Source organism: Rhinoderma darwinii, chromosome 3 (assembly GCF_050947455.1).
Source record: "Rhinoderma darwinii isolate aRhiDar2 chromosome 3, aRhiDar2.hap1, whole genome shotgun sequence".
Classification (NCBI taxonomy): Eukaryota; Metazoa; Chordata; class Amphibia; order Anura; family Rhinodermatidae; genus Rhinoderma; species Rhinoderma darwinii.
The window spans coordinates 170,680,318-170,705,319 of record NC_134689.1 but is presented as its reverse complement, the minus strand read 5'-3'; the positions used below and the strand labels follow the sequence as shown (position 1 = coordinate 170,705,319).

General features: G+C 37.5%; 1 protein-coding gene across 3 annotated transcripts in view; it reads right to left on the bottom strand.

The window, feature by feature from the left end:
• Positions 1 to 25,002, bottom strand: part of NELL2 (neural EGFL like 2) — a 269,144-nt gene that overhangs the window by 110,573 nt on the left and 133,569 nt on the right. For all 3 annotated transcript variants that reach the window (XM_075857036.1, XM_075857034.1, XM_075857035.1), the window contains exons 8-9: positions 24,830 to 24,958; positions 20,729 to 20,831 (exon numbers count right to left, since the gene is read on the bottom strand). In XM_075857036.1, the coding sequence (XP_075713151.1) occupies positions 20,729 to 20,831; positions 24,830 to 24,958 (232 nt within the window). The remainder of the gene's footprint in view (positions 1 to 20,728; positions 20,832 to 24,829; positions 24,959 to 25,002) is intronic.

The window sequence follows — 25,002 nt, the reverse complement described above, 5'->3', positions numbered from 1 at the left end:
TGGCTCATGCTGGATGATAAAATCGGCACATATCTAGACAGTTCTGTCTAACTTTATACCACCTCTCACATTAGACCACTTTTTTGTGCCCAAATCTGGGGCATCTTAAGCCGCAATTTACGCTACAGTAATTTCCAGATAACTCACGCCACCTGGTCGGGTAAGTCGTAAAAAGTTTTTAAACATGTGCGACAGAATTATGCCTCCCTTCCGGCTAATAGCTATGACAATGACAGCTGATAATACAGTCGTAAGTCATAAATAATTTTATAAATGAACAAGAAACAGGGTGACAATTAGAATTTTTGTACACATGTATTTTTATATAGAAGGAAGAAAGTTTCTTGACTATGCATCACAAAGTTGACCTTTTTAAAGTACCAAATGAGCTCTTGAGCTATATCTTTAAATAGAAGTGATGTACCCCATGACCTCTTCCCTATCTCCTCCACAGTTTCTGACTAAAATGCAGAATGAATGAGCTGCTAATGCCTAATGCAGACACATGTTTTATATCCCAAAGATTCGGGTAAGCCATTTTACCAGTGACAATGAATGACATAGACTGGAAAACAAAGCACAAAAGAGATAATGCCTGAAAGGTGTTCTAATAGGTTATAAAACTGCAGCTCAAAAATTGGGTTTGAGATATATATGTTTCAAATCCAATTACAGTAGTTTAGTACAGTACTTTGCAACGAGATTTCAACAAAATGTCAAAGGAATACTTTTCATGTTCTAACAAGCAAACTACAGCATTTAGAAAAGTATGAATAATAGAATTGGGAAAGAGTAAAAATGTAACATTTTTTATCACTACTTCCTCCAATTTGTTGAACCCACACTTTTATTCATAAATGCTTACATATTGCTCAGAAGGCAATGTTGTATATGAAAGGACTGCCCTGGCATGATAATTGATCCAAAATCCTTGTTTCATACATTTCCATACTATCTAAACCATGCATCCCTAAATTTTTTTTACCCATCTCAATAATTACAATGTTCCATTTCCACGGAGGTAGTCGAGTATAACACGTGGTATTTAATTATAAAGTATCTTATATGTGTGGCTTAAGTTGCTAAAAATAAGACACAGAAGCTAAGGCAATAATACACAAACAATGTGTAATACAACATCAATATGCAAGTCTCTTTCTTGACTTCCATGATAAAATAAGCACTGGATTTATTTAATTTAGACTCTGTCATAAATTGAAACAAGATTTACATTGTATAAATAATTGTTTCTCATCTGAGAAAGCAGATTTAAATTGATTTCTCTCGCATTCTTGTCAGATGCTTTTTATTAATATTATGTAAATAGCTAAGAAAGATAATTTTAGTTAAGAAACCACAAGAAACCAAAGAACTGATAGCATAAAGGTGACCAAAGTCGTACACGACCCTTGATTGTATGACTTTACTATGTCCCGACAGTATAACAAACATTTACAGCCTTGCACAGACAAAAACCCCAAATACACGTGGTAAAAAAACACTTGTATAATGTCCGATCAACAACTAATCAACTGATTACAATCACCTAAAAAATGTATCATGAAAGATCAAAATTTGTATTGGTTGCCTGTTGGTTATTGGATATTTGCATGTTGTAAATGAATGTTTGACATTCTGAGAGAAGCTTGGCTGACGTGTATTTCAGGTCTACAGACAGTTTTACACTTACACTTAGATAATAAATCTACTGTAGTAATCAATAATGCCCAAAAAGGGAAAAGAGGAAAATGCAAAAAAAAAAAAAGCAGTTGTGTGCCTTTTTTGCACATGTTCCTTCCATAATCCAAAAATATTTGACTACGAGATATGCCGCATACAAAAAAGAAAAGTGTAATATGTAGTGGCTTATTCAAAATTAGGCCTCAATGAGACATTTTAACTCTATTAAAGTTGAAAAAGATATACAAGCATTGGGAAGGAAATGAACTAGAAAAATCCTGCTTTCAGAAAAAGAATAACTAAATAGCATATGGGGATAAAAGAGTATAAAAAGAAACATTAATAAAGCCTCTCGTCTCTTGAGCAACTACCAACCGAGACATTTGTATGCTTTATGTCTTCATTACAGATATCTATTTGTTGGATAATCTGTAAATCAACTGTCACACAAGGTCAGTTATAAAAAAAAACCACAACTGCTAAGGCACAGTGTGAAGTCTTTTTAGTGACATTCCTCTCCTAATTTTTAGCCACTGCTTCTAGATCTACAAAGAGGTAAAGCAGCATTTGCCAAGGAGGAGAGTATGCAACGATGGTAAGGTCTGGTAAGTAAAGACTAAGAAAACAATAATCAGCTTTGCCTACCTGCACATCATATGATACCTCATAAAGGCCTCTTAACAGATTACTAGATTACAGTGCATCTTGGAGAGATGCCCCAATGGATCAATAAGTTGATGATTGGCATAAAGTGCAAACGGAGACACCACAATATTGTTCTGAATTCATTATGACAGTTGACCCCTCAATTATCTGTTACCGGATCACCTGCCAATCAACTATTAAAACTAAGAAGTGAGGCTATACATGTGCTGACCCAAAGCTACTGCATCTATCTACCTGAGTATATATTAGCATAAGAGCAAACTTTCTATATTTGATAGACATGGAATATACAGGTTAACAGTGGTAAAGAGAAACCTCAAATTATTTTGTTGCAATCTAAGCCCTAGAATATGCCAACCATTCTTTAACCCCTTCCCGCCGCAGCCCTTTTTCAGATTTAAATTTTCGTTTTTTCCTCCCCACATTCCAGAAGCCATAGCGTCTTTATTTTTCAGTCGATATAGTACTATGAGGGCTTGATTTTTGCGGGACGAGTTGTAGTTTTGTCATAGCCCCATTTATTTTGCCGTATAATGTACTAGGAAACGGGAAAAAAATTATTTGTGGGGTAGAAAATGAGAAAAACAGCGATTCCTCCATGGTTTTTCACCCACGGTTTTTACGGAATTCACTGTTCAATTAAAACAACATGTTAACTTTATTCTGCGGGTCAATACAATTACGGCGATACCAAATATGTATAGTTTTTTCTATATTTTACTACTTTTACAAGTAAAAACCTAAGTGTAAACAAGAAAATTTATTTTGTGTCGCCAAATTCCGAGAGCCATAACTTTTTTATTTTTCTGTCGATTAAGTGGTATGAGGGCTTATTTTTTGTGGGATAAGCTGTAGTTTTTAATAATACCATTTTTGTGTAAATGCGATGGTTTGATCGCTTTTTATTTTATTTTTTGCAGGAGATTAGGTGACCAAAAAATAGACATTCTGGCGTTTACAATTTTTTTTTAAGGCGTTCACCGTGCGGGTTAAATAATGATATATTGTAATAGTTCAGACTTTTACGGATGCGGCGATACCAATTATGTTTATTTATTTTTTTTTTTAATATGCTCTAGGGGGAAAATGGCAAAAGGGGGGTTTTTTGAACGCAAAAAAACTTTATTTAACTCATTTTTACTTTTTTTATTAGTCCCGCTAGGGGACTTCAACCAGCGATCGTTAGATCGCTTGCACGATATACTGCAATACTAATGTATTGCAGTATATCGTGATTCTGACAGTCATCTATTAAGCCCTGCCGGAGGCAGGGCTTAATAGGTGTACAAAGATGGCGGACCTGGCAGCCATAGCAACCATCGCCCCCCCCCCACAATTGTGTTGCGGGGGGCGCGATGAGCTGTTAGAGGGGGTCGCCCCCCTCTTCCTGAGGATTTAAATGCTGCGGTCGGTATTGACCGCGGCATTTAACTAGTTAAACTAGCGGGATCGCTCTCGAGCGCGATGCCGCTAGTTACTCTGAAGTGTCGGCTGTAACATACAGCCGACACCGGCATCGTATGGAACGAGCTCACTGCGTGAGCCCGCTCCATACTTCCCCTACCCGACTTTGGCGTATGGATACGTCAAATGTCGGGAAGGGGTTAAGGCATATTTCATTTTGATGTAAGGCATATTTCATTTTGATGTAAGGCATATTTCATTTTGATGTACAAAGTGAGTGGCAATCAAATTATACTATGATGGATCATAATAAGGACCATTATTTTTTTATAATACTAATAAATAAATGCAAAAATGAATGATCATTTTATAACCGATTTGAATGGCACATTTCCTAATAATAGTGTCAGTAGCAAAACTTCAGTAGAGGGCACATCATAATACTGAGTCTACCTAACCACATGACAAGGCAGGCTCGAACTGGAGCCAGTGAATCCCCCGGCGGGTCTCAGCCCGGCACACAGAGCGGAAGACTGCCCCAGGGTTCAGCTGTTCTCTTTCATTATATTTTTTTTTTAATGTTTTTATTTCATTTATCACAGATTCCAGTTGTATACATAATCAACAAGCAATAAATAAATTATTTTTTAATCCCACCCTTCCCACCCTCTAAGACCGGCCTAGTTTCAACTGCTTCAATCCAATTTTCCCCAAAATGTATTATTATTCTGATTCCCCATACTGTAATAATATAACTTCTCATATTTCATTATACTTTCAACATTGTTTTTCCATATTTTAACTTCTAAGGGACTATTTGAAAGCCACTTTCTTACAATTTGTAATTTAGCAACATACAGGAATTTTCTTAAACCATTTTTTTTTATCCTTTGACATATTTACTTCCGAGTCATCTCCTAATATCCCCAATTGTGGTGAAAAATAAATATCAACTTCGAGACATTCAGAGATTTCACAGAAAATTGCATCCCAGAACCTAACTATTACCACACATTTCCAAAGAATATGAGTATAATCCGCCCCTTCTTCTCCACATCTGGGACACATATTTTTCTTACTATTATACATTTTACTCACCGAGTGAGGTGTATAATAGAGTTTGTGAACTAGGTTGAATTGAATCAACTGATGGTTAAGGTTAATTGACATTTTCTTAATGTTTTTATAAACAGTTTCCCATTCAATCTCCCCTATTGCATTCAATTATTTCTCCCAGTTAGTAGGACTTTTAAATTTGAACTGTTCTATCTTCCTTTCTATTAAATGTTTATATATATATATACTTGACAGGGTTTTTTTCCCAATAAATAAAACAATAAATTGTTCTCGTAACAATTTATAAATTCCATTCATAGTCTTTATCAAAAATCTCCTTTTTTTTCCGTATGTATAATTGCATGTTCCAATTGAGCATGTGAAAATCTCTCTTTTTCTGATAAACCAAATTCCTCCACCAATATTTCCCATGACTTAATTGTACCCCCCTCTGCAACATCCAATATCATCCTTATTCCTTTTAACTTCAAAGGAGGTAACTCTTGAATATCATTAAATTCATTGAGGTTCATGTTATGCCATAATGGTGAAAAATCCAACATCCCCCTACAATCCAACTACTTCCCCAATAGTATACAACTTTATGTAAATGTGCAGCTGATGGAATTTGCTTAAAATTCCCAGAATTCAATAGTCCTAATTGCAAAACATCGTATATATCTGCGTGATACCCCTTAGCTTTCTTAGTTAACCGCTGAAAAAAATCCTCATTCCTCCAATCCATTATATACTGGACTTGCGCTGCTAAGTAGTACGCTCTAACATTAGGAAATGCTAATCCCCCCTTTAATCTTGGGAGGCATAGCTATTCTTGTTTCATGCAAACACTCTTCCTTCCCCAGACTAAACTGTTTAGAAACGTTATAATTCTTTTAAACTGTATATCTTGGATCCAAACGGGAGCTACCACAAAAACACATAAAAGCTTCGGAACCAAAACTGATTTTATCAAAATGATTCTATCTGCTCTGGATATAGGGAGTTCACTCCAAATTTTGACTTTTCTTTCCACCTCCCTTATCAATGGGTAAAGATTCAAAGCTGGAAATTGTTTAATCTCATTTGAGGTTTTTATACCCAAATACTTACAATTACCTCCCAGATAAACTACTCTTATGTCTCTATTTATTTTTACTTCCCTATTGTCAAGGGGGAGAAGTTTTGATTTCTCCCAATTTATTTTTAGACCCGAGGTATCCAAACTCATGAATCTTAACGATTAAATATTCTAGCTTCTCCTCAGGATCAGCTAAAAATAATAAAAGATTGTCTGCATAAAGAACTATTTTGTCCTCTCTCCCCCTAGCTCCAAATCCTATGATGTTACTATAATTTCGCCAATGGTTCAATAGCTAATGCAAATAGCATGGGGGAGAGAGGACAACCTTGCCTAGTACCCCTGGTTAAATTAAAAAAACTGAATTTTTACAATTTATATTAATATTTGCCCTAGGGCCAGTATATAATAATTTGACTAGGTTAATAAAAGAATCTCCAAAACCTTGTTTCTTCATAACAGCCCATAGGTAGCCCCCACTCCACCCTGTCAAATGCTTTTACCGCGTCTAGGGGCAGAATGGAGCGGGAAGCCACCCCTGATGGCACCTTGATATTACCATATACCCTACGAATACATTGTCTGACCGATCTACCTTGAATAAACCCCTTTTTATCAATATGTATCACTGTTGAAATTATCCTGGCCAATCTCTTCACCAACACTTTCGCCAAAAATTTGGCGTCAGTGTTCAGCAGCGAAATCGGCCTGTATGATTCCACTTCCAGAGGATTTTTATCAGGTTTTAAAATCAAGGTAATATTGGCTTCTGTCATGGTAGCAGGTAATTTACCTACCTCTACTTTGGAGTTTATTACCCTTAACAGGGCAGGCAATAGTTCTTCTCTAAATTCCCTATATAGTTCAAACGGGAATCTGTCCAATCCAGGAGCTGTATTCCCTTTCATATTTTTTTATTAACTTTTCAGTTATTCCAGCGTAATTAATTGATCCAGGCTCTCACTATGGGCATCAGACAAAGTTTCAAATGGAATTAAATTCAGGTATTCTGTAAGTTGTTCCTCCCTATATTGTACTTCAGAACTATACAAGGCTGAATAAAACGTATAAAACTCCGAACTAATATCTGACTCAACCGCAGACAGTTTCCCATTATTACTTTTAATTGCTAAGATTTTGTTGCTACCTCTTTGGTTTTTAGTAATATTCATTAACATTTTATTCGGTTTACCAGACTCACAGTATTTTTTCTGTCCCAAGAAAAATAGCTTGTTCTGCGCTCTAGTCACTACACACTTTTTATATTCTGCTTGTGCTTGTAAGTAACCATTCATTATGATTAACTTCAATAGGATTGAATTGTTACAATTCTTCTGCACTTTGTTTGCAATAATTTTCCTTCTTGTTGAAATCTTTTTTTAATCTAACTATTCTCTCAAACAAGATCCCCCTCAAATATACTTTTATTGTCTCCCAAACTATTAGATCAGATGCTGTATTCCAATTTAAAGCTAAAATATTTTTAACCTGTTCTTTAATTATTCCTATATTTGGTATCAAGATAAACCAGTGGGGTTAATTTTTATTATCTTATTAATATTTTCCTTCCTATCATCTATTTTCAACTCCACTATTCCTGGGGAGTGATCCAATATACTCCTTCTATCATATTTTATTTTATCTATAATTGGTAAATGATTATCACTACATAAAACCAGGTCTATATGAGACATAGTATTATGTGAACTATTATAACATGAATACGCTAGCTTCGTAGGGTTCATTAATCTCCAGGTGTCTACTAGGCCAAGTTCGGCACATATTCTTGATAGACGAGTCTTTACAGACACTAGAGATCCTAATCCTGTCCAGCTTTTCATCTATCACATTATTCATATCACCAATGATCAATACTGGACAATCATTCTTATTTGGAATTCATGGAACACTACTGATGAGTATGGTGGTGGAATGTAAATACATGCTAAAATACAAATTACATCTTTAAGCCTACAGTGTAGAAATATATATCTACCTTCATTATCTATCTCTGTATCAAATATTTCACATTGCACATCTCTGTGAATCTGAACACTCAGCCCCCTAGAATAGGAGGTGTGTGTTGTGTAAAATTGTGTTACCATCTCTTTCCCAACCTAGTGATAGTTTCCATGATCATATGTGTTTCCAGAAAACATATAATTGCTGGAAAATATGTTTTCACGCATCCAAAAATTGCAAATCGTTTTAATTTCTCCATCATACCCCTAACATTTCATACTACTATTCTCGTACTCATCTGTTTGTATCCCAGCAATAATTATATCTCTCATACCAGCTTCCTAAACCTCCCAAGTTGTAGTCTATATATATACAATCTAGTTTTACTATTAATGACATTTACAGACTCTGTTATATTTTTTTTTACCTACATCTTGTGAGGAACAGTCATAGTTCAAAAGAATGCACAGATCCCTTTTTTTTGTCGCCACGGAGGAGTGAAAAAGTGGCATAGGTATGCTATTTATCTTTATCCTAGCGTGTTTTAAATTCCACCTTTTAAAATAATATTTACATTTATATTTATCGAATTCCTCCCAGTAACTATTTAAATATTTAATAGAGCTGACACCCCTTATGTGACGAGGAGGTATTCTGTGCAACCTCTGTGTTCCCCAAATATCCCCCATCTCCTAATATACATTTCTGTCCCATTTTTTTCCAAAAATATGAAAGAGCAGTCTTTTAATATATCCTAACTCAAGTTCAGACCATTCAATTTTTCTCCTAGTATTTATAACCACCCTTTCCACTTTATATCTACTCATCCGTCCGCGCTCACATCATAAATTTGACTAGCTTGCAGATTATTGAAGTTTTTCCCTCAGGGGATACCAGATATCATATTTTTTTATCAAAGTACCCAAACAAATGGATGTAGTTAGTGGAAGAGAACAGGTGATCACTCTGGCACCCTCCCGACACATATTGTGACCCGCCAAGAGCCCTGGGTGAGTGTAGCTTACCGCGACGAAGCAGGGAGCCATTGGCTTCTTGCACGACACTTACTCGAGGAAAGTCACAAGCTAATTAAGGCTTGTGGTCTAGTAGATGTTGGAAGGAGGTCAACATGACATCCGGACGCAGGCGGCGCAATGACGTCACTGCATTGTGTCGCCTCTTTCGGGCAGCAGGCAGAAGACCCAGCATTTTGTTGTGAGAACAGGGTTAGGTATGTTCCATAGGGCCCTCTGCTGTCTGGGACCACCCATCACTGTATACTGGTAAGATTGGTCTTTGTATAGTGGTTTTTATTCAGTAACAGTATGGTGGAATTAGTCAATCACTATGTAGTGGTAATATGTGGTCATGGTGTGTTAATATTATTTGTCTCTTGTTATTGGTATCATTGGTAATATCAGCTTTGGTTCAGTAACAATATGGTGATATTTGATCTATGTATAGTGGTATTATTTGGTAACTTTATGACTGTATAGTTTAAAGGTATATTATCATACATAGAAGTTGTTTTTTTTTATAGTTATGTTGTCTTTAAGACTAGGAACGCCCATGCAACTGAGCAAGAAGCAGAAATTAGCAGTGATGAGGGAGTGTCAGGAGGGAACCAGGTGCAAAATTTGCCTTGGGGCCCATAGGACTCTACTTACTCCCCTGGGTGCAAAAGTAGCAAAATTCTAAATAAATTAGACATATTTGATATCAATGCAACCATAATTATCTGTAGAATAAAGTTATTCATACTGCACAATGCATAACGTAAAAAAAAGCCAAAAAAACAATAGCAGATTTACAAATTTTTTCCCATCCCCCCAATTTTATTTTAATAAAGGTTAATCAATCATATGTACCAACCGAATGGTGCAATTAAAAAAAAAAAAACAAGTTTTGCACTTATTTTTTCCCCCACCCAGCAACAAGATCTGCGACGCAAATGTAAACCTAGTCTAATATGTCCATTAAGCTGTAGGGTGGGCCCCAGAATAAATTCCACTTATGAGCCATAGGCAGCCCAGTCCGACCCTGGACAGGACAATACGCTATAATATGCCAGCACCTCTCTTTCTGTAAAAATCATAGGCAAGTTAGGCAAGTCATGGCTGCTGCCTGTCACATAGCAATGTGTTACGCAGCAGCATACTTTCATGTCCTCCTCTCCCTACCTGGAATAATTGTATAAGGAGAGGTGTGGTTACATTATAGCATGCTGGCAGTCATAAAGTCATTGCTTCACATGCCTGCCCCAAGCCTGGGCATTACAAGCCACAAGTTGTACTCTGGGCATTTGTAGTTAAAGTTAAAAAAAACAGTAATTTAACTTTCGTATCGAGATCTTGACCTGTAATAAGCTTATCAGACACATAGACTTTACTGTATGTGGTGATTGAATTGCAACATCCACCAAGTTTTGATTCAACCAAATGTGTGGGTATGACAGTGAGCAAAAACTGACTATCAATTACAAGTTCTGATCTGGTTATACAGTCTATACCTGTTACATCTGTAATGCATCAACTACAATTACTGGGGTGAAGGAATAAGGTGTGGGAAGTATTATAGAGAGGGTGTCATGGTAGACAGTAGTGTGTCATGGGCGACAGTAGAAAAAAATATTGGAAAAATGAGCAGCCAAATTAGTCAGAACTCCTTTCGAGGCTATTATGTATGGAAAGTACAGACAAAATCTGTATTCATCTTGCTGCAGCCGATTCAAACTCCATTATTATTTGAGTCACTGATTCCCTAGAGTCAATTGTTTTCTAGGCAATATATTGAATATGTCAATCTCTCTTTAGTCAATTGCATAGAACATCTCAGTTTCATCACAGTGGGCTTCTAAGAGTTGATAGAAATTGTGGACTGAGCTTACTGCTGAACACATTTTTACATGAGGTGTAATTTGCAGATTCTTGGCCCCAATGCAACATCTGTAAGAAGGCCTGCCACCTACCATGTGCAATTTATAATATTGGTGTGGTCTTATATGGCAAGGGGCTCAGGGCCCCCCTCAGGCACCAAAGCCCATGTGTGACTGCTGTCTTAGAAACCCCTATTGCTAACCCTGGATTTCTATGGCCAACACCTCTGTATTTACACTCGTTTCTTTCAATCTTCCCTATTGTGCATTGTCACATATAAAAGCTGATCCTATGGGCTTCCAGCAGTATAACCACTGCACTCGTTTTCAGGAATGGGGACCTGCAATACTAAAAGGGATTTTTAAACCAAACTTGCCCTTTAATACACAGTACCATGTAACTTTGCTGTTATGTGAGCAACTTTTTCTGCACTGTGTAGTCATAGGCGGGGGAGGCTGTAGGGGAAGATGTCCATTAGTGGACATAATGTAAAGACAGTCTTGTCTAAGCCCTATCTTATGCCCCTGACACATTATAGTGACACATGTCGTCCCCTGTAGATAGCCACAGCATGCAGAACGACTTAAAATCAGCAAATTGTCAAGAGAAACAGCTTTGCCTTAGGTAATGGAGTACTATAAGATGTGCAGGTCCCTTTATATTACTGTATATTTCAGTATTTTTGTTGTAACAAGGATAAAGGAGATGAAATGCAACACCCATGCTGAATCTAAAGGTAAATATATTTGTGTAAAATAATTTAGACATCAAAATAAAACATAGACCAAAAGCTCATTGAGCAATGTCCATATTTAACCCCATATAGTTGTAGAAGCAATGTGCAGGAAAGGATCTTAGTTCATTGTGCTTTATTTGCCAGCATTAATACATTGCTGCGCTCAGTAAGCAGTGAAGTAATTGCTTGCACTAATAGCTATTAATTCAGTGATTGCTTACATAATGGAACAATTTGATAGAGATTAAGCGTGTAATAAATTTAATGTAAGCATTTTAGCACTGTAAAATTAATTTACTAATGAATCATTAATAAATGCATGCTGGCAGCAAATGAATGGTGATATTCATGTACAAATAATACAACCGACTGGTGACAGTTTGTATGTGTTTAGACTATATTTCCTATAAATGATATGTTTATTTTATGTTATTATAGTGGCAACAAATTCTGCAGTTCTGTACACAGAATGATTACACTCCCATTGGTCCATTTTCCCATACATTAGCGACAATTTGATAGGAAATTAATTAATCCATCAGTATTTTTTTTTATTAAAGTGTACAACAACTCTGTTCACTCAATAGTTTGGTGATTTAGCCCACTGTGGGGTAGTAAGAGGGGAGGGGGTCTTCCACACATCCTTCTGTTGGCCGCGCCCTATGGCAGGATAATGGAAGTGATAATGCAGGAAAGCTTTAACTATCACTAATCACCACAGAAGATAAGCTGATCATAAATGATACAAATACACACACAGTGAAACCTATTTTACATGTCTCTAATATGATTTTTTATTCATAATCACACACCTCGCGTTTTCTCCCCCTGCTCTGTCTTCATGCTTAGAGGGTAAGAAAAAAAAACAAAACAGAATACATAAAGAAAACCCAAGCAAGCACAGAAAAATGTAACTTTTATAAAGCTTTGTTTTGTTTGAATAAATATTAACTCCATCCTTCCACCTTGTTTCATAGATTAGAGATAGAAAGATATTATTAATTTATAACTTTAAATGTCATTCATTGTTCTCTAGAAAACCTGAAAACCACTGCGAAGGAGCTCTTTTTATTGCATTACAAATCTAAGAGCCCATTCAAGTCAATAGATTAGGGGGAAATTTATTATGCTCTGGCACAAAAAAGTTGCAATTTTCTCTTCTCTTTCAAAAATTAGGCAAGACTTGAAAGGGCGCATGGCCACCTCGGTCCAACAAATACACTATAAATTATAGCAGAAATCTATGCCGGCTAATAGCTGGTGTAGATATCCCTTATTGGCACACAGACAGCCAGAGATGCATCTTATTTATTAAGAGGTGTGTCTCTCTTTATAACTTCGGCGCATTTTACTCCAGTGATTTTTATATCAAGACTGGCATAGGAACGCAAGTCTTAATAAATTTCCCCCAAAATGTTTTTCACAGCTGAAAATCATGCTTGAATCTTTGCCCTCAGCTCTACATCAAAGTTGGATAGATTCCAATCAAGTGGTTTTCAGGTTACAGGTTCAACATACGTTAATAGGCTATTCAAATGGGGAAATGTAAAGACCGTTCATAAAGAGATGCATTTTGGGGGGCTAAATTGTGATAAATCTACAGTAGTCATAGCTATAATAGTACTATAGGTGTACCTGCAGCCACATATAACACTTCATGGTATCGCAATGAATTTTGTTAAATGATACATTTAGATGCACTGCATTTGTACTTCATTTGACAAACTCAAAACGTTTAATGATAAAAAATATATAATTTCTAGAAAAAACGTGGCTGGAGCAATATTTAATGGGATTAGGAAATTTATGGATTTGACATTGGTATCATATTTTCAGACTTAACTACTGCATCTATAATAATGTACAGTCCAACAGTTGGAATAATTACTTACATGCTTACATGTTCTATTCATATTTCTAATATCTGTAAAGTCAACTTTATCATAATTGAATCTGCTATGTTACTTTGGGGGTTTGCTTCATTTTACTACTCCCTGTTAACAACGTATGGTATTTTAGAGCAAGTTACTGGTATAAAAAAATTTACTTTGTGAATCAGTTATGTTGAGCTCTCTTCATAAAAGTAAATGGCTTAAATTCCTTAAATACTAGTCACCCCTAGGTTCTAAAATGTTAGCACGTCTGCACTGTTCTTCACGTATTATTCCAGATCCTATCTTCTAATGGTTCCAACAGTTAAGCCTTTTACTTGGATGGGGAGCGCATGGCATGTTTGAAGCATTTTGTGCTATCTGACAAGCTCAGTTCTGCTACATATCCTTTTTGCCCAATTAAATAGATGGATCTTATCTTTATATTAATCATGTCACAAACTACATCATCCAGGTCTGAGGGCTATTTTGATCCATGCCATTAACTTTATATAAACATATGTTCCTCACATAATAGGCAAAGCCAACACATACATTATCAAGTTAAGGCCCATTTACACAAGCCAATAATCGGTTCAACAAGCGTTCTCGGTTATTGGCAGCGTAAACAGGGCAGTGATCAGCCGACAAAACAAGCAAATGCTCTGTTGTTGACTGATCGCATAGTTTGTACAGCCTATAAAATCTTCGTTGTTGCAGCAGCACATCTCCCCGTGTAAACCAGTTTTTACTATTTTGAGGCATAAATTAGACTCAATGCAGAAGCTGGCTTTTGACATTGTTATATCAATGTTTGCACCCTGACTTTTAATGGTGTTCCAGTCATCTGTACGGGATAGGCTCAGAATGCCTTTATGGGGTTTTCTGTAACGGACCTATGTTTATTCATCTGACATTTACTGAGGTCGGGTTGATCACTAGAGGATAGTCAACGTAATTAAATACCCTGTTATTGAACATTTATCCTTTGCTAGTGGAGCGTGCCTACGCTGCACAATGGTGTACGTCACTATAAATCTATACTCTAAGTAAGCCAGGTTTACAAATATGATATGCAATGCTATAACCAAAGGTAAATTTAGCTCTTATATTAATTATATATCTATCAAATGTATTGGACATTAAATAAAATGACAAGCTAGTGTAATAAATACAAGCGCTAAGGGAATAATTTAATATACCGCAAGAAACGCTATTTACTCCAATTCATAGAACAATACAAATAAATATAATTGTGAGAAATGCCTTTACCTCTAAATAGATAACTATTTTTGTTTAAACAACTTTCTTAGGCCCAGTTCACACTGAGTTTCTCTACATGTCTTTTTACGCGGAAACCGCATCGCAAAACGCGGCAAAAATCATTAAAAAATGCCTCCCATTGAGTTCAATGGGAGGTGGAGGTGGTTTTTTTCGCGGGAAAAAGAAGCGACATGCCCTATCTTCTGGCGTTTACGTCTCTGTCCTTTCACTGACATCAATGGGAGGCAGAGAAAGCGTATTTTGCTGCGTTTTTGCCCGTGTCGCTCAATGGACGCGAGTGAAAAACACCGCGAAAAACGCGGCAAACGGCGTGCAGGCAGATCAAAATCTGCCTCACAATTCCAGACGGAATTTTGAGGCAGAATTTTCTGCCTGCAAAAAACTCAATGTGAACATACCCTTATATTGCATTTTCCCTAAAATAAAAAGGTGAAAACAAAACAAAACCTGTATATATAAGTCCTTGAGTTGACCTTTTCTGTCAACTACATAAAAACTCTATTTGGATGTTTCTCACTTATATCCGTTTCTGGGATATCTGGGTAATGGCGTAATGACATTCTACTCAGAGATTGTCAGACAGTTCTATTGTTCCAAGCAGGAATATGACTAGAGAGTGACACAGTAGCTACTCAGGAGTCTAGGAAATGTGGATGACAACTCCTATAGGAGGTGAACGGATCCTCTGATGCACATGTGAACAGAGCCTAACTTTTCTACTCCACTGCAATTTAAACAAAAAGTATTATATCACTACTGCACTAGATAGTCTATTAGGACATTTGGACTTCAGAGAGGGTCTCCTGCTGTGGACCTCCCTCAGTTAGTCAGAGGGGGAGCCGCTAACAAACAGCAGCTCTCCCTCTGGCGGACTTGGCCCGTCCATGTATTACACAGTTGGCAATTTATTTAAAATGGGTAGGAGGCTTTGATTTCATTTCCTTAAAGGAATTGTCTGAGATGAGAAAAAAAGGATGTAATACTAAACACAGCGTAGGGAAGAGTGGTGTTGGTTGTGGAGGAAAAGCAGTCATTTTTCTTAGCTCATAAACCCCGTTTAACAATTACGTTTGTTATAATTTTGTATAATAACTATGGGGGTTGTACAATAGACTAGTTGTTTATTGTGATGGCTTGTTCATCTACTTGTCAATGCTACACCCAAATATTAATACAAGCTAGCGTTTCCAGTTTTATACATTAACAATATAGTATGCTTCGTCTTTCAGGTACAATAGGCACACATATCCAGTCTAAATGATTAAATTGTTATTTAATTTGACCTGAACATGATAAATTATTGGATTAATTGGAACTAGTGAGCAGGAAATGAACCTGTCATGTATGCTACAACATTTCATAATAAAAGTTTAATGATTAATAATTTAACAATCACTTTTATACAATGTCAAACTATTTGTCATATACTGAATTTGCTTTCAAATTTTAGTATGACGAAATCACTTAAAATATGTTTGGTTGGCTTGAAGGATTGGAACAATGCTTGGTCTAACAGAGAGGCAAGTTCCTTTTACATAAAATATTTCATTTACTACTGTAACTGCTGTACACTGAAGCTTTACTTGTAATTTGTTTATCTCTGTTCCAGATTTTGGCCTCTTGATTCTTTGCCTGAATTATCTTCTTTCTTCCACTCTCATTCTCTGTCCTTCCACCTTCAAAATCTTGAATTATTTCTCTGTGTACTACATCTTCCTATTGTGTTTTAGATTCTCCTTTGCATTGCTTCCTGTACATTTTCCAATCTAAGACTTGTTTGGGCATTCTGCTCTTACTCACCCATGAATTTGGCTAGCCCATTAGAATTTTTCATAGTGTTTTTCATTTGCCACCACAGTTGCATAAACAATTTTTAGAATATCCTTTTTAAAAGTTATTAACTTCATCTATTCATGGATCTGGCACGCTACCAAATAAGAAAAATGGTAGAACCATGTGACCAGGTTGTAATATTATGTCCTGTATTTTGTACTCATTTTATACTTTGGCACCTATCAGCGTAGAAAACCCTTTTCAAACAAGATTAAACATAATGTAAAAGATGCAGACTCAAGCAGGAATGCTGCTCCCAAGCTAGCTCGAATACACTATAATCACTGCGGTTCTTGTTGTTTATTCAAGAACGGTAAATTAAATAAAAGCACTAAGTAACTTGGGGATAATCATTTGTTTTAGGAAACCCTTCTTTTTTTAGCACTTGTAAAACCGTTTAGAAGTTATAATGATCAGTGATGTGTTAATTATAGTCCAAAGCATCGGTATATAATTTGAAATTAGCAGAAGAAAACGATATAAAGCTCTACAATATCTACACTATAAACATCTGTAACTTCTATTTCATCTAAACTGAGCGAAATTATACTGTTAAGCAATGAATTTGTCAGGGAAAATCCTTTAGAAAGGGTATAATCATGCAGGACGCTAATGCAGCAGATCACAGCACCAGACTGCAACAATCGTATTGAAAAACGTATGTTAATACGAGCAGTTTTTGCTTTGGTTTTCGAAAAGAAACAGTTACAAAAATAATTTCAGTACTGTATGTAGAACCCCCAGCGATCAGCGATTAGTGATAGCAAAAGTTTAATTTCCCTACAGCACCACCACAGGGCAAGTTAAGCATTACACATATTGTTCATGGATACCTGAGTTGCAAACTTCACAGCAAGAAAAATTCTTTAAAGCCACCTTCTATTGGAAGGTCCCAATAGATGTGGGACCTTCCGCTATTACCTCAGAACTCCCTAATAGGGCAATTGAAAATCAGTTTTCGAAACCAGACACCATTAATTAAAGAATACAAATGGCATGAATACCGTTAATATGGGATACATATGGAAGGCATGGCTATTGATCAGTTTGAACATCTTGTGTGGATGATGCTTTTTATTCTATGGTTATATATTTTTTCTAACTGAGTTTAAAATACTTATTTAACCGAGCCACTTGGGACGATGTAGCAATATGTGGGCTGTAAAGCAGCGTGTGTTTTCTGGTTTATAGCTGTGTGGAGGAGGTCTTTGCTGTAAACCTTTTCTACACCAGCACAGTTTCTAGCATACAGACAAGTAATTATTTGCCTTCAGCAATAACACAGTCATAAGTTCTCAACTAGTAACACTACCCCATACAATCACGTTGCGTAAAATGACTGTAGATTAGCATTTATTAACACAATTCCCCATCCACATACTTTCACAGTCTAAATCGTGGATGAGATTGAAGCAGCTCTTTTTTCCCCCAGAAGCTTTCTCCCAGGCTGTAAGTTCTACGTCATTCGTAGTTGAAAAAGGATAAAAATAGAATCTACCAGCGGTGTAAATAATTTATTTCCTTTGCTTCTCAGAGAAGCCTTTTTGTTTCTTTGCCAGCATGGCTTAACGCTCAAGCTTCCCTGATAGATATCTATAAAGAACGCTTCTAGGTTAATTACAGCAGTTCAATGTGACCTGTATTCCACGAAAATGAAAGCATCATCAATATGACATTAATAAACAAGAATACAAAATATGTGTTTGTCGGTCACACTTCACATCTATGAGGATATTGGGTACTAAATATATCAAAGATTCATAATATAATTGCATACCAAATACCATGACATTGATGACCCAGGACACATCTGGGCATGCTGTACTGTATTTAGGAGAATTAAATATCAGCAGAATTATTTTTAAAGATGTACAGACTGTACGCTGTCTATATGTTCAGTTTAAAGGAACACTCCAGGCACAACTGATTACTATGTTATGCCGTGTTCATGGCCTGAGGTGTGGTGGTGCATGGCGCAGGAGTTCTCTCTTTAGTTCTCTTCGAATCCCTGTGTCATGCGCAGCACCCTCAGACCCTTCACTAGCTATAACACAATGTATATGAATTTAGTATTTTTATGTACAAAAAAATTAACTGGAAATGCTCACAAGTTTCTTTCAGATTTGGACAGAACTTCTTCTCCTGTCTCCTCCGGGTGTGGGGAGCAGGAAGGGTGCAGCACAATGTGTGTATTCACAGGTCATACACCCCTGAAGCCGGCTCTGAATACATTGGCCAGCACTCCAGTTTAGTCAGCTTCATGTAAAGAATTGTCTATCGGGTCTAAAAGTTGAAAAGCTATGCTTGCTGACAATGTTTTATGCTTAAAAACAAAATATTGGTAATGACTAAATTTATGTGCAAAAGGCTAAAAAAATAATCTGTTAAATAGAAAAAAAAAACTGCCACTAATCTATCCACAATCACAACTCATTCCCCAGCCACAAATCTTGGAAAATTCATAACCTTTTCAACTTCCATTGGAATCCTCCAAACCAGTTTGTATGTTTGATTCTCATTCTCGACCTGAATAAGGGTTGTGACTATTGGTTTTGGTCTATGTACTGGTGAGTTTTGTTCTGACTCTGACACTTGGGTGCATGCTTGGACTTTTGCACTCATCACACATATTGGCTATATGTCTAGGTTTGTGTCTTCTGCTTCCTTTGGCAGCTAGGTTTTTTGCTTGCCTCATTCTAGTCAGGCCAATCTGAAGGCCACAATCTGGATTGATGCATGGGAATTTGGTAAAGACCATTTATCTTTTTTCCGCTACTAGTTATTCACTATTCTCACAGCCGCAGTCTACCGTAAGAGGCTAGTAAACAAAGTCTAAGAGGTATAATGCCATGTATGCAACTATTTCTGTTAATCATCATGGTCTTCATTATATTTCTGTGACAAATAAAAAAATATTATGTACTATTATTGGAATTTACACATGCGAAAACAAATTATAGGCCCGGTTCATATCTCATATCTCCATCGGAGGCTCTGTTAGCCTCTTTCACAGATTCTGTAATTTTTGCTTGGACAAAATTCGCAGCATACAGCGATATTTTGTCTGGCAAAATGCTGGAAACTGATGAAAACCTGACAAAACCCATTAAATTCAATTGACGGATACGGTGCTTCTGTTTTTTCCCGTTATTCTCTTCCACTGACAGAACAGAATAACAGAAACTGTAGCGTAGATGCGGACAAAGCTTTACTTAATGCAGGAATGGAACATGGAACAATCCTTTCAAATCTTGCTAGAAGTTACCATATACCAAATAATGTCATGATCTCTGTAAATGGAAAATATTACCGGATGAAGCTTGATATGATGTTAGTTTCTATTCAAGTCTTTTAATTGATTTCATGGAAAATAAAAACAACTAATAGTTTTGTGATAATATCGGAGTAAATCTGAATAGCAACTACCACAAAAAAGTGGTTAAACCATGTATTTAATAACCTAAGAGGTTTCATAAATAAAGTTTATTGAAACAAGCTCTGAATACGCTCAAACTCTGTAATATATGTTGTTTGGCAATTTAGTCACTGATGTTGTTTGGTAATTTGGTCACGGAAAGAGGATATTTGGGCCCCGGGCTGCTACAACAATGCTAGCAATTTCTATCAAGCACATCCACGGATGAGGTGCATACACCGAATTCAGTATTCACAGACCATGCCCTCGGTGAATGTTTGATTTCTGGACCCTACTGTTTTTACAAATTCCATTCACTTTTTTGTTTGATGCTGTGGTTTTCCACTGAAACAAACAAAGTAGAAAAAAAAACAAAACAAAGCAAAAGGCAAGGTCTTAAAAACAGGCAGCGTAGATAAGACATACTGTATATAGATAAATGATCCCACCTAAACGTTATTCACAATGAGCTTGTTTCAAATTCCAAACTTGTAAAAATGTAGAATAATTAAATACTTTTAGTAAAGTAAAAAAAAAAAAAAGTATAGTTACCTTGAAAGTCTATAACCTGAGAAAAGTGCCCAAACTTATTCTATTATTCTATCACCATTCCCCCCCCCCCCTGCGATGTGAAGAAGAATATTATACATATATTTGACCGCAGGTGGTACATTATTCCCTCCATATTTTACTACATGTATGTGACGCCATTTGCCACCCTCCGTTCCCTGGCTGTAATAATTTTTTGGATTTTAAATGAAAATATTAGTATAATCATTATTCTAATCATTATTATAAGGATAATCACTGGAATATGTAAGTGGGAACTGTAAAGATTGGTATTATAGTGGTTATAAATACACTTACGTTGGCATTCTTTGCAACATTTGTCAGGAACAAATGCAGGTGCGGAATAAGCTGGACACGTTGGTTCTGTACAGATTAATGTTTCACACTGAACAGTCCCATTCTGTGAAGAACAAACAAGTAAATTACTACGACATTAGTCTAAGTAGCTGTAGAAAATAATAGTATCAATATTAAACCCCGTGTCACCTATTACATTACTAGCCTCATGCTGTTAATAGCAGCCTCCTGCAGAACCATTTCAATAAGCTGATACTGTACAAAATGTCAAATAATAACACAACAGGGAAGGCTTCATATCTATTGCTGAGAACATTGAGGAGACATGTTCTTATCATTCAATATCTGCATTGATTTTGAATCTTGTCCTATTGGATAAATATATTAGATGGATATAGATGGATATTATTTATTCTGTAGAAAAAAAAAGCTATATATCTAATCTATGTACAACAAAACTTGAAATATCAATGGGTATATATCCTGTAAGGGGTATTCCATGTTATAAGATTTACTCTCAAAGGCCGGAGTGTGTTGGCATGGATTTTGACGTGGAAACTGTGTTGGAATTAGCGCCAAAATACGCCCGAAATCGCCTCTCAATGATTTCAATGGGAGGCGGAAGTGTTTTAGCTGCTTGCGGGAAAAAAAGCGACATGCTCTTCCTGCGGTTCCATCTCTGAAATCACTGAGAGGCAGAGAAAATGTTTTTTGTCTGCGGCGTTCAATGGCCGTGGCAGAAAAACGTTGCGAAAAACGCAGCCAGAAAGTGCAGGCAATTGAAGGAATTTTGAGGCAGATTTTTTTCTGCCCGCAAAATACTCAGTGTGAACAGGGCCTAAGGGTTTAACTCTTTACAGTATACTTACCTTATTAATATTGTTCCAATCCCACTCCCCACCTGCCAGATGTTCCTGGTTCTCACTGATGTCTCATTTCAACAATGAACAAAACAACAATGTGGCTAGCAGCGATTGCCAGAAATTGTTGAAATCAGCCATTTCAGACTCATTATCTAATAAGGGCAGCTTTAGTCCCAAAGATTTTCATATGCAGAACTGTGTAACTTAGACTCAGGGGCGTAACTAGGAAAAACTGGGCCCCACAGCAAACTTTTGACTGGGTGGGGGTCCCCTGGGTGCCAGACACAGCACCCCTTGTAGATAGTGCCTCCCTGTAGATAGTGCCCCCTGTAGATTGTGCCATACAGCCCCCCCTGTAGATTCTGTCATACAGCCCCCTGTAGATTCTGCCATACAGCCCCTCCTGTAGACAGTGCTATACAGCTCCCCTGTAGATAGTGTCACAACCCCCTTGTAAATAATGCCACCCTTCCCCCCGTTAGATAGTGTCCGCTCCCCCTTGTAGAAAGTGCCATAGAGCACCCACTTGTAGATATTGCCCTCACCTCCCCCTTGTAGATAGTGCCATACGCCCCCCCGGTAGATAATGCCCACTATAGATAGTGCCCCCCACCTCCTGCCTTGTATATAGTGCCATATAGCCCCCCTGTAGATAGTGCCCCCACCTCCCCTTGTAGATTGTGCCATACAGCCCCTCCTGTAGATAGTGCCCCCACCTCCCATTGTAGATAGTGCCATACAGACGGCCCTGTAGATAGTGTCCCCTGTAGATAGTGCCCCCACCTCCCCTTGTAGATAGTGCCATACAGCTCCCCTGTAGATAGTGCACCTACCTCCTCTTTGTAGATAGTGTCCTACATCCGTCCCTGTAGATAGTGCCTCACCTCCCCCTTGTAGATAGTGCCCTCCCCCTCCCTCTCGTAGATAGGGCCATATAGCCTTCCTGTAGATAGTGCTTCTACCTCCCCCTTGTAGATAGTGCCATACAGTCCCCCCTTGTAGATAGCGCCCTCCCACCTCCCCCTCGTAGATAGTGCTATACAGCCCTCCATAGATAGTGCCATACAGCACCCCATGTAGATAGTGCCATACAGCTCCCCATGTAGATAGTGCCATACAGCTCCCCATGTAGATAGTGTCATACAGCACCCCCTGTAGATAGAGCCATACAGCACCCCTGTAGATAGCCCCCCCCACTTTACTCTTGTAGATAGTGCGTTAAAGGCACCTGTAGATAACACCCCCACCTCGCTCTTGTAGATAGTGCGATACAGCCCACCCGTAGATAGCGCCATACAGTCCCCTGTAGATAGCGCCCTCAAACAAATAAAACAAAAAATTTTAAATTCATCCTGCGATGACCGGAGCTGCTCCAAGGCATCAATGCTGACAAGATCCTTGCGTAGGCTGGCGTGATCCGGTGACGTCATCACGTTCACCTGCGCAGGGATTCTGTCACTGCGCCTGATAGGCTGCAGGCCAAACGTGGCCTGTAGCCTAATAAATGGCAGAGCAGGGAGATACCTCCCTGCTCTGACATAGTGTTCAATAGTATCTGCATCCTAAATATGCAGATACTATTGAATGTGGCGTCGCTACTGTTGTAGCAGCCATAGAGGTTGCTAGAGACGTCACTGGGCATGGGCCCGTAGGAGCCGCTATGGCTGCTACAGTGGTAGTTACACCACTACATAGACTAGTTAATCTAGTCCTAGTCTTTTTTGCTGCCTGAAAAAAAAGAAAGAAGAAACTAAAATGGGGAAGGTGCAGAGATGGACTGCCATAGTGCTCCCAAATGCAGTTAAGGAAAGGTGCTGCCTGAAGTGAACTTTATACATGTTCCCAGCCTCTGGATGTAAACAAGAATGTTTCCACTCACTGACAGCAAGCTAAAACGTGGATATGATATTAGGAAAAAGTAGAATAGATTTCATCTATTTGAAGAATGAAAGCAGCAACCCGAATAACTAAGGCTCATTTCACATCTCGTTTCGTGCACACATTTGAGGTATATGACGACATATATGTTTTTAAAGTTACAAGAACGTATGCATTTGTAACATATCGTATACGTTTTTATATGTTTGTGTCCGTTCTTACTTATAAAAACATACACTTTTTTTTGTTCTTTAGCTAAATCAAACTTTGTAAAGTCAAGCTTTCCCATATAAGGGTATGTTCACACGGCCAAATTTCAGACGTATACGAGGCGTATTATGCCTCGTTTTACGTCTGAAAATACGGCTCCAATACGTCGGCAAACATCTGCCCATTCATTTGAATGGGTTTGCCGACGTACTGTGCAGACGACCTGTTATTTACGCGTCGTCGTTTGACAGCTGTCAAACGACGACTCGTAAAAATGCAGCCTCGTCAAAAGAAGTGCAGGACACTTCTTTCAGACGTTTTTGGAGCTGTTTTCTCATAGACTCCAATGAAAACAGCTCCAAAAACGGACATAAAAAACGCCGCGAAAACGAGGCGAAAAACGCCGCGAAAAATGCGAGCTGGTAAAAAAACGTCTGAAAAGCAGGGTCTGTTTTCCCTTGAAAACAGCTCTGGATTTTCAGACGTTTTGGTTGACTACGTGTGCACATACCCTTAGGTTACAAAAACGTATACGTTTTACATATGCAAACATAGTGTTTAATATTGCATACATCGTCCATACGTCGCCATTGACTTCAATACAAATAAAAAACGTATACGTTTTTGAAAAGTACTGAAAAGCGTAGTGGACTACACTTTTCAGGACATGGAAAAAAAAGGGATACAACGTAAGCAAACAAAACGTAAGCACAAACACCATTAGGGCGTCCGTCCTGACCATAGAAATCAATGTGCACGCTGTGGTACATGTTTTGACACTGTTTTCTCATGTTAAAACGTACACGTCAGACGTAGAGTAAAAACGAGATGTGAACTTAGCCTAACTATGGGAAACTACTCTACCTTTCATTTACAATCAAGTTGCTCCTTTAATTTTACAAAGGGGATATGAGAAGTGAAACATTTAGACTGACAGGTTGCTATTGGCAAATGAAAAATTTTAGTTTTTATAAATTTCCCTTAAAGCCCATTAAAAAGTTGAATATGTTTTCATTATACATCAATTATGCTTTATTTACATGCAACTGGACAACCCATTTAACCCTTTGTGTACAACTAAACTGGGAAAAAAGGCTTATTAAGCAAAATATCAACCTTTTATAAATGCATGTTAAATAGATCATCCTACCATGCAAGTACATTTCTTACAGCCGTCTGCCCAGGACTCCAGCTCTCTGTAGACGTTGCCCTTTACAGTGCAGGATCTTTCACAGTAGCATTGATCTAACCTATTCATCCTCTGCTCAGCTCTTGACAGCTGCATAGAGATTTAAAGCAAGTAAAAAAAGACGTGTGACACAA